The 11,091-nt window shown below is 31.9% G+C and overlaps 1 protein-coding gene across 2 annotated transcripts in view; it reads left to right on the top strand.

The window, feature by feature from the left end:
• Positions 1–3,275, top strand: part of LOC106462692 (gamma-aminobutyric acid receptor-associated protein) — a 19,481-nt gene extending 16,206 nt beyond the window's left edge. For both annotated transcript variants that reach the window (XM_022390011.1, XM_013922636.2), the window contains exons 2-3: positions 1,633–1,830; positions 2,010–3,275. In XM_022390011.1, coding sequence (XP_022245719.1) covers positions 1,633–1,830; positions 2,010–2,075 — 264 coding nt within the window. In that variant the 3' untranslated portion in view covers positions 2,076–3,275. The remainder of the gene's footprint in view (positions 1–1,632; positions 1,831–2,009) is intronic.
• Positions 3,276–11,091: the final 7,816 nt, after the last annotated feature.

Here is an 11,091-nt window from a genome sequence, read left to right as displayed (position 1 = left end):
AGTATGTTTGTCTTTGTATAGTATTTACTTGTTGGTAAAGTAGTACATGTCATTTACTATGAAGTATTAGTTTATAATACTAAATAAGTAGATCTACAAATATATATATATATATATATATATATATATATTACTGAATTACAGTGATATTGTTTCATAATTAATATATGCTATGAAGAGGTGTCATTTTCAACTAGAGTTGTTGTTATAGGGAATTTCTGTTATTTACAGGCAAATTTTTAGTTTGAAAGCTCATGACATTTTTATGAATGATCAAAAATATAATTATTCAGTCCAATTGGTTAGACTGCTATAGCAATTAAAAAGTTAAAAAGTAAAGTTATTTTAAGCAGGTGTCCATTGAGATCAGTATAACTAATTAAATTTCCTTTTATGCCATTCTCTTTAAAATGTTTAGAATGAAAAGCCAAGGTAACAATTTATCCCCATTCATTTTAAATCTTGAGTAAAAAATCAAACACATATTCTGAAACTTAAGCATCAAATGCTGTAAAACCATGGACAGCTAGAAAACGTCCATCCTAAGTAAAATATGACAACCAACTTAAAAAATCTATCTTATCAGTGAAATTCTGTGTACTTGTATACATATGCATGTACTATAAAAGAAACTGAAATGTGCTTTTGGAGTCATGTACATGAAAAATTCAGTAGCACCTATCTTCTAAAAGTATAGTTTTCTACTATAAATATAGTATCCATCTATTTATAAACATACAGTGCTTGTTAAGCTATGTGTAATTGATCAAGACAACTGCAAAATTCTGATTAGTTGTAAACATTTACAAAAATGAAAGAAAAAAAAGTAACTAGTTGGAGAGAGAAAACAGACTAGAAGTTACCATTTTATAGATTACCTGTTAAGTCACAAAGCCAAACAACGTTCAAACATACCATGATGACATACTTAATGCTTGTGAAATTGTACATGATACAACTTTATCTGTGATATAATCAGTGGAATTGGTTAGAAGTGTGGTAATTTGACACAAACATAATAACTGACTCCCTAAAATGTCATAGACAAGCCACAACAGTTGATTATTTAAAGTTATTGGTTTCAAATGTTCAGAATATAGTTTTCTGTAATGAAATTTTTATTTTACCTGAAATTGCTATCCAGCAAGTAAAAACTGCATTACCGCAATGTCCTCAGCTGTGTGTCAAAATAAAAATTATGAAACTTCTACATACGTACAAAACAACCATATCTTAGCATTTCTAGAGCATAATAATTGAAAAATCTTAAACTTAAGTAAATTTTATTGTTTTTAAATAATTAATTAATGACATTTTTGTTATAATAGGAAGTTGTAGAAAAATTAGGCTGATTTGAAAATAAAATCAAACCACTGATATTTTTAAATTTATACACAATGTCATGAGTATCATATGGTGAAAAAAATAAAAATTATACATGAAGTATCATTTAAAAGAAGTTTTACTGTACTTAAGCTTAAAGTTCTGGCCTTCCTAGCTTTTTTTAAGACTTGTTTTGTACTCATAATTTATCTTTTTTGAATATATAAAATAAACCACATTCTCTTTGAAAGAATTACTCATTTTGGAAAACAATGTTTTTCATGTCTTAATAAAGTTGTTTTTCATTAGGTCATTGTAGAGAAAGCTCCTAAAGCCCGCATTGGTGATTTGGACAAAAAAAAATATCTTGTGCCCTCAGACCTTACAGTTGGACAGTTTTATTTCCTTATTCGAAAACGAATCCACCTGCGTCCAGAAGATGCATTGTTTTTCTTTGTCAACAATGTAATTCCTCCTACCAGTGCAACCATGGGTTCTTTATATCAGGTAGACACACCATAGAAATAGGAGATTATTTATGTTTCTGAATTTTATTTTATAAAGTAATTCCTATAAGACTTCATAATTCACACATTTTTAACATGTTGACCGTTTCAGTTTCTTTATTTACTTTTTACAATGCTTACCTAACACAGATGTTTTTACTTTCTGTTATTTCATTATAGGAACACCATGAAGAGGACTTTTTCTTATATATTGCCTATAGTGATGAGAGTGTCTATGGAGTTTAGTAAGGAAGAAGTATTTCAAATTTATATGTCAAAATTATGTAATATTATTTAATAAAATAAACCAGACATTCACAAACAAAAGTGCTATTATCATATACCATACTTTTAGTTATAGCAACTTATGTTATAAAATTTGCTTAGGTTACATGTTATAAATAATTCCTGTGTACTTTTTAACATTTAGTTCATGCTCTTCTGCTTGCATGGCTCAAAAAATTCTATTCTTCAGTCAACGTGTATAAACTCACAGTTCTGAAGATTTGTTTTATTACTATGTAGTTTTAGTACATTGCTCTCACCATTTGAATTTTTTAGCATAATTTGAAAAAGGTGCACAACTATTTATTTTCTCAATGATTTTAGCACATTTTGTACATATAGTAGTTGGAAACTTTTTATGATGATTACAAATGCCTTGTATAACATAGCTCTTATGTACCATGTCAAAAAAACAACTATATATATATATATACTGATATGACAACGTGTCATTTCTTTAAGAAACATTTCACTTTACAAAAAAGATAATGATTTTCAAATAATCAAATTTAAAAATACTGAAATGCAAATTTTAATGAGTGTATGTATTTTTTTCAGTTATAGATAAATTTTATTGACATTCTACATTTAATTGTTGTCTTTAAGCAAAAGAAATGTTTGTTGTTAGACATTGCTGCAGATTTTTCTGCAAAAGTTTAGCACGTTTATTGTTTAAAGTTATACACATATATGTGTTCCTGCAGTTTGGTGATAATATTTTTCTTTAACAATAAACACTAGGACTTTAAGGCATATTGTTTTAAAATGCTTTTTTCTTTACTGTAGATGCTTTTACAAACAGTATTAGTTTACGTTTTTCCATGATTACACATAGTTTTCAGTTAAAAATATTTAAAAATTATCTTCAAGAGAAAACCACTGAAAATGTTACTATTGTTTTGGAGTTTATCAAGCATTATGTTATGATATTATTTGTTAAATCATGATAATATTTTAGGTGTCATAAATTTTTACATAAAATAAACAATAGCAGGTGGAAATCTAATTAGAAAAAATTTAATAAAATCTAAAATGAAAAAAAAATTTGCTTTCTTAAGGTATCACTTAAAACAGTTTTGCTTTAAAATTTTGATGTTCATGAAATTGAATTGTATGTGTAACTACTGATGGAAAAATTAAATATGTAGTTAAAATATTGGCTTTTCACTTGTAAAGTTATTAGGTACTTAGGTGATCACACTTAAACACTCATTCTAATGTGACACAGATTTATAATTTTCACCATGTCTTGATTTTTTTTCTGTAGAAAGTAACAGCTCACAAAATATACAACAAAAATAGAAATTTTGGTTATAAACTTTTATCAGTAGAGTGGAGGAGCACGGACCTAAATCCTGTCAATATATTCTAATAAACATAAGTATTGGGATGAAAACTTTGATTCCCTTAAAAAATTAGTGCTTCACATGTTTAAAACAAACACAGTTATGTCATTTTAAGTAAAGATGCAACATTGAAGCAAATTCAAGCTATCTTTAGTTTAAGATTTCAAAATTTGTTTGACAATGAATAACAATACATGTATTTAAAATAATTTATTGCAAATAATTTAAAACCATGTTCTAAAGTTGTTTCAAAAGATCCATGTATTGCTTTTTGGAAAACACAAATGTACAAACTAAAAGTAAACACTTTGATCTGCCAAATATAGTTACTTCTTATCCAGTTTACAACCCTTAGATGTCATAATTGCCTCAGCTTCTACATAGTCAGCTCAAAAACCTACTTTATGGTATTACTTTAAATTTGGAAATGTTTTTACAACAATTTTCCCTCTTATGGATAGGAAAGTTACATAGAGTGAGATTAGTTGAATAGTAGGGGTGAGCCAGAACTCCCTCTTACTAACTACGAAGTATTTCCAAGAGTAAGTATTGTTACAGTTCCTAGTTTTCTAAAGACTGACAAAATTACTCTGTAGTTACCAAGCATGATGAAATTGTCTCTGAATGGCTAAATTTAGGCATATGATGTGAAGAAAACTTGTGATGAGGCTCTTGAATATGGTCTTTCTTAATTACATGTATTCTATTGTAACTAATTACTTCTGTGAATTCATTTATACAACATTACTTTCTATAGAAGTTCTAAACATTTTTTAACACTTATCATAAGATATATAATTTTAATGTAATGATAGGGAGCCAGTTTACGAAATTTGCTCTTATTAATCATGTAAAATGCCGAACTACATATTTAACTTGGATTTCTGAACTCCATATACATAAAATGCTATGCAATAAATCACTTGAGAGGTAGTGAACAAGCTGACCTACTTAGTTCAACAACCTTTAAGAAAAACCACTTGACACAAGGAGCAGACTGGCCTGTTTAGTTGAGTGGAATACAAGAAGAAAATAGGATAAATCACTCAAAAGAAAGTGAACAACTACACAATTGAGTTAAAAACAAGTTTTGGCATAAACTGCCAAACAGTTACGAGGTCAACATAATCAGTTGATGATGACAAGGTTTGGGATAAGCCACTTGAAATTCAATAATTGGACATGTATACTCTGTTGAGTTAATTATTTTTCTTAAATTGGAATAAACCACTAGACAGATCTAGCAGGTCAACCTGCTCCTGCATGTCGACTAGTAAAAGGGAACTTAAACTATTCATTAGAGTATGAGTAAACTGGCCTACTGATATGAGATGACTACAAGAAAAGTCAGAATAAATTGCTCAACATTCAATCACTAGATGGATATTTTGGTTGATGTAAAAACATTTTTGAATAAACCACAAACACAGCAAGCTAATGTGTTAAGATAGTTGACTACAAGAAAAGTTATGATAAATCATTTGACATAATAATGAGCAGATCAGTCTAATTCAGTTGACTACATGATAAATTAGTTTCAGACACTGAGCAAGATGAACTCATTTAAGTTAATGTAAAGATGTTGAGTTACAAAGAGAAAGATAGAGCAAGCCAACCTGTTTATTTGAATTTGTTCACTATAAGTGAATTGAGATAACCAATCAAAAGGCAGTTAGCAGACCAACCTCTCTAAATAAGGTAACAACAGATAGGTTGAGACAAACCAATCAAAAGACTGAGTGAGCCAACTATTTCGGTTGATATGACAACAAGAAAATTAGAGATAAACCATTCAAAAATTAAGTGCATGCTGACTTACTGAGTTGAGGTAACTACAAGAAAAGTTAGATAAAATACTCAATTGACCCATTTTGTTGAATTAACAAGTAATTTCAAGTGAAACATGCTCTCATGATGAGTTGATGGAAGGATTAATCAAGATAAACCGTTGATAGGCAGTAAACAGGATGGCCTACTTGTTTGAGTTGTCTACAATAAAGGTTGAGATAAACATTAGACATCTGTGTTTACCAATGAGCTGCAATGCTTGATGCTACCTGATTGAGAAGACATTTTTACCCATATATTTGTGGTAGGGCTTCCAAGTGAGACCATGCAATACCACATTGGCATTAAAGACATTATGTCTCACAATTGGCCTGTGTTGATAGCAACAGGGTATGAGTTGGCAACCTCAGCTATGTTGCTGGAGAAGAGAAAACTTGCAGTGGTTCTTCCAGACTTGCAGTTCCCAGTAATGCCAGTATCATGTTATGAGAACTTGTAATAGATTAGTATCATCTTGCAGACACCATACGGTATACTCGTTTCAGCCAGAATGGCTGTTAGCAAAGTAAGTGAGTGATCTTTTACCTTGATTTTACCATTGATGCCAGGATACATGAAAAGAACAGGGAAGGAGAGATGTGCGCTAAAATAGTTGACAGATTGATTTACTGTGGCATAAGTGCCCTTTTCATATGTGTTTGCACAGGAGCCCACTAAAATAGAATAAATGGTAGGCAACAAACTCAGAAAGAAGATAAGTAATGAATGTTGTCACATCTAATAATGGAAACCAGTAAGCAGTAGATCAGATTTAGCATTAGTCTGTTTCTTCAGTTTTGATGGTAAGTTTGACTTCTGTAGTGCCAAGCATGGCTTCTTATGTGTTTATGAAAGTATGCAGATGCAAGTTACAGTTTGTAAAATATTAAATTCCACAAATGAACAATGTCAACTTCACCTTTAAATGAAGTGAAACCATGTTAAAACATGTAGAGTGACTTTTACAATTGTTGATCGGTTTAAATAAAAATTTTGCTTGTGTATTATAAAATGTTGTTCAACTGTAGATTTTAATATTTTAAATATATACACAAGTTCCTTGAATTTTAACCTCTTAATATCACAGTTTGTTGTTGACACAGGATCATCTAAAACTGCATTTGATCTAACAGTGTTTAAGTCAGTGCCATGTAAACCACTACTCTGACCAGGAAACAATGCAGTCAATGGAAAAATTCTATTCCACGTTATTAAGCATGCGATAGTTGTTGTGGATCTTGGCTTGCTGAAGCTCCAGCATCTTATAATTAGATATCCACAGAAGTTATACATCCTAATATACCATGTGAACTGCAGCTCTATGGTAAAATTAAAATGCTGATTGAAATGTGTAAAAACAGTGGAATGCATGAGTGCATGTAGATGCTGTCATTGCTATTCTATCTAATGCACAAATAGTTGCATCATCAGCTTATACTATGGTAGAAGAAAATCTGTGACCCATTGCTTTCCCTTGAAACCAAGCTGCACTTGCTAGGACTTATCTCTTTAAAAGCAAGATATATTCTGCCTACAGTTTGTAATTATAGTAACTACAAAATAATGTTACTGGTCATGATTATCATTATGATAAATTGACCTGTATTTGTAGGAGAGTTACCTGAAACTGTAGCTAGTGTTACTTCAGCCACACTATATCAATGAACAAATACATTGTTGTCAGGACATCTTGGCCACTTGTGCAGTTTTTCTGAGCTTAGACCAACAGAGGATATTCAGAAAGTTTTTGACAGAGTTTATCAATGCATTTGCAGAATCATATAAAATATTGGAGATATTCATAAAAATGTTACCATCAGGTTACATTTTGAGCAACATGGTTATAGCCATCACTGATATAAAGAAAAGCTGAAGGATGGAATCATTCAGCCTTCAGAGAATACCTGGTGATCACCAGTGTTAACTAAGGAAAAATAGAGGCATGGTGAGGTTTGTGTGGACTTCGGGTTGGTAAGTGCAGTAATATGTATCAATACATTGGCAAAAGTCTACTTGTACTGGAAGAGTTTCATTGACTTAATTTCACAAGATTTTGCTTTTGGTTGCTGGCAGATTGAGCTAGACAATAAAAGCAGTCAAAACTGCTTTTAACACGTGAGAAGGCTCATATGAGTTTTGAATCATGTCTTTTTGGCAGATGTATTGTTCTAGCTATTTTTGAGCAATAGATGCAAGGTGCATTGTGTGGTTTGTAAAGGTGGCACTGTAATGCATATATAAATGATAGTTTTATGTTTTGTTGCACATATTATGCTGCACATCTGAGATTGTAGACAGAGAAATGTTATGTTTTGCAATTGTATATAGAAATTCTTGGACATTAAATACAGAGTATCTAAAGGTCCTACTAAAATAAAAGCAGTGGCAGACTGGCTCAAACATACCTAAAGCTTTCTCAGTTTTGAGTCTTATTATGAACACATTGAGTTCAATAGTGCCACTGTTTATACTGTCTGAGTCATTCCAATAATTGAAATGTGCCTTAGTTGATGATGGATATTACCTTATCCAAGAAGAGATGTTATGTTCAAGATGGATACAGGTGACAATGGAGCTGAACAGTGCTATCATAATTGCAGGTTGGTATAAAGCATGTTCATGTGATATAATAAATTCCTTTTACTGCACAAGAGAGAGAACAAACTCCTTGCAATTACAGTATTCCTTAATCATTTTTAAACTACTTGTGTGGTAGAGAATTTTACCACTGAAATAGCTCATGAACGTTAGATTATTGGAAAGTATGATAATTCATTTGATAACAGTATTGCATAATTACAACTTAAATGTACAGTTCCAAAATTGCTAGCAGTTGGGAACTGTTCCATTTGTAGAGTGTCCTAATACATACTACTGCCACTAAACCTAAAGTATCTGGTGATAAATGATATGAAAAATGAAGATTCCTCTAATGGAGGAAACCAAATGTGATGATACAGAAGCTTCAAGAGGAGATAACAAAAGATCCAGAGCGAGCTTGGGTGCTACTTGTCATGCAGTATGGTGAGACTTGCAATCAAAGTTCAGTGAATGTAACATGAAAGTATGTAACTTCTGCCAGTTGAACGAACAGTGAGAATTATGGGACAGAATGCTATAACATTGCTATGGTCTATGCAAGTAGAGTGTCTGGCCTATTATAGTGTTAGCTATTTCAAGGTCTCTGAGATTCCAGATTTTTTTAACATTACGGAAAACATTTTTTTAAAGTCATTTAATGAAAATACGGCCAACTCCAGTCCATGTAACAATAAGAAACTAGTTTATTTATTTCTTAACGTTTCTGCAGCAACCTTCAACTTTACACTGTTGTAACTTATAGGTCTAAATTTACATCTGGCATTTCAAAGGATTTTTCTTTGGTTTGTCTGAAGTTAAGCACAAAGTTACACAATGGGTTGTCTGTGATCTGCTCAACATGGGTATCAAAACCCGGTTTCTAGGCTTCTAGCATCGTAAGTTCACAGACATAACGCTATACTACTGTGTTGCCATTTAAAATGGAAACACTTTACAAATGGCACTATGGCAAATGCACAAATAAACTTACTTGTACAGTTTTACAGCTAATTGATCAAGTAACTAAATATAAGTGATAACTAACACTGATTTAATTACTTCACTGAATGACTGGTACTCTATCAACTTAAAACTGACTGAATGGCTCAATGTTTCACTGATTCTCGTATTTATAATGTAGTACTGTTTCTAGACACTAAGCAAAATCTCTCCATCATTAATGTTCCCGAATATTCTAGGACCACTTTTACAAAATTACTTGATCATAACGTTATTCGCGCTAATACCCCAGTTAAAAAATTAAACATGTAACCTAAAAACATAGAAATAAGTGTAAGGATTTCTTTAAATACATTAAGGGTAAACAAATTGTTAGGACTGGTGTATGACCTTTGAAGGATGATAAACGAAGGCTTTACTAATGAAGATTTAAGCAGTATTCCTCATTTTGAACAGTTGATAGGTGGTAATAAGGTCAGACAATATGATTGCACTAATTCTGAGCTTGTTAAGAATAAATTGGGAAGTTTAAAAAATGATAAATTTCTTGGCCAGATAATATTTCCCCAAGGGTTTTAAAGGAGGTTAAGGATTGTGTTACGACAGCGGAAGTCACGTGACGCTGGTAAAACGTAATGAGTATTTCGAACGTTCCTGAAGGCTCGAATGTTTGCCAGACGCCCTCTATATTGAATTTCTAAGACCGGCAGAGATAATTGGCAGATAGGGAGATATAGAGACGGATAATCGAGTCAAGCCGTAAGTAATGGTGTAAATCGTTGTGAATTATAGCGTGTGTTTAAGTTAAAGGGACTGTGGAAATTATGTGTATTATAAAGTTGTATCGAGAAATAATAAACTAGTTTTAATTAAGAAAAGACTTGTATTGCTAAAGTTTCATCGGAAATAAATTATACGGGAAATTAACAAACGAACAGAGACGTAACAATTGGATATGTGAGCCACTTGCTACTATTTTTTTTGTAAGTTCTTAAATAGCGGGTAGGCACCAAGAGATTGGAAGTTAGCTAGTGTCACCCCTCGTTTCAAATGAGGTACTAAAAATTGTATCAGTAATTATAGGCCCATTAGTTTTACATCAGTTGTGGGAAAAGTTTTGGATAGTCTGATAAAAGATGCTTTGCAAAGCTATTTAACAAAGTTTAGAATTTTATTGCATAATGAACATGATTTCATTAAGGGAAAATCTTGCCTTACAAATCTTTTGATATTCTTTAAAAAGTTACTGCTTATATAGTGTTGCGTCATCGAGGTCACGTGACGCTAGTAACACGTCATATTCTCGAAGCTTCGTGAATTCTCGGGAGGTTACTAGACTTCGGTATTCTTTTATATATAAGACGGTCAAGACGTGACGGCAGTAATGTAATGTGTGTGTAGATAGTGAGTAATTGAACTGCAGTCACACGGTATTGTTGAAGTTAACGTTCGTTCGTTACAGTGTTGTTTTAGCGCGAGTATTGAGATTAAGTGTATCGCAGAGTTATATTCGGAAAGAATAAACCAGTTTTATTAAGAAAGAACTTGTGTCGCTTAAGTTTCGTCGGAACGAAGTTACGGAAAATCAATTAACAAACGGAGACGTAACAATAGATTAGGGTAAGGGTGTAGATTTGGTGTATCTGGATTTTCATAAAGCCTTTGACAAGGTGCCACATAAAAGTCTAGTAAAAAGTGATCTCTTTAGGTGTAGGGGATAAGTTAGCTAATTGCATAGAAGAGTGACTGGATGGAAGAAAGTAGAGGGTTGCTATAAATGGAGTTCAGTCAAACTAGATTAATGTCACACGTGGGTTACCTCAGGGCTCATTCTTAGTACCTTTGCGCTTTTTGATTTACATCAATGGCATAGATGAAGGAATATTAAATAGATTACTTAAATTTGCTGATGATATAAAGGTTTTGCGTGCTGCTAGCTTTGAAGAGGATGCTGCTGCTTTACAAAAGGATTTAGATAATTTAGTTAGTTGGGCAAATGGGTTTTAATTATAATAAATGCAAGATAATGCATGTAAGTTATCATAATTTGAATTATGAGTATCATTTGGATGGGAATAACCTTAACAGTGTTATGAAAGAAAGAGATCTTGGTGCAGTGGTTGATCAGTCTCTTAAACCCTCCAAGCAGTGTATTGTTGTTGTTAGTGGTAGGGAAAATATGATTTTAGGTTGTGTCTACAGAAATATTGAACACAAGTCTAAAGAGGTTATAATTTCATTGTATAGGTCACTGGTTTAGGCCA

The sequence above is a fragment of the Limulus polyphemus genome, unplaced genomic scaffold, assembly GCF_000517525.1.
Source record: "Limulus polyphemus unplaced genomic scaffold, Limulus_polyphemus-2.1.2 Scaffold1225, whole genome shotgun sequence".
NCBI classification, from domain to species: Eukaryota; Metazoa; Arthropoda; class Merostomata; order Xiphosura; family Limulidae; genus Limulus; species Limulus polyphemus.
The sequence above is the reverse complement of the archived record's forward strand: the minus strand, read 5'-3'. Positions and strand labels throughout refer to the sequence as shown.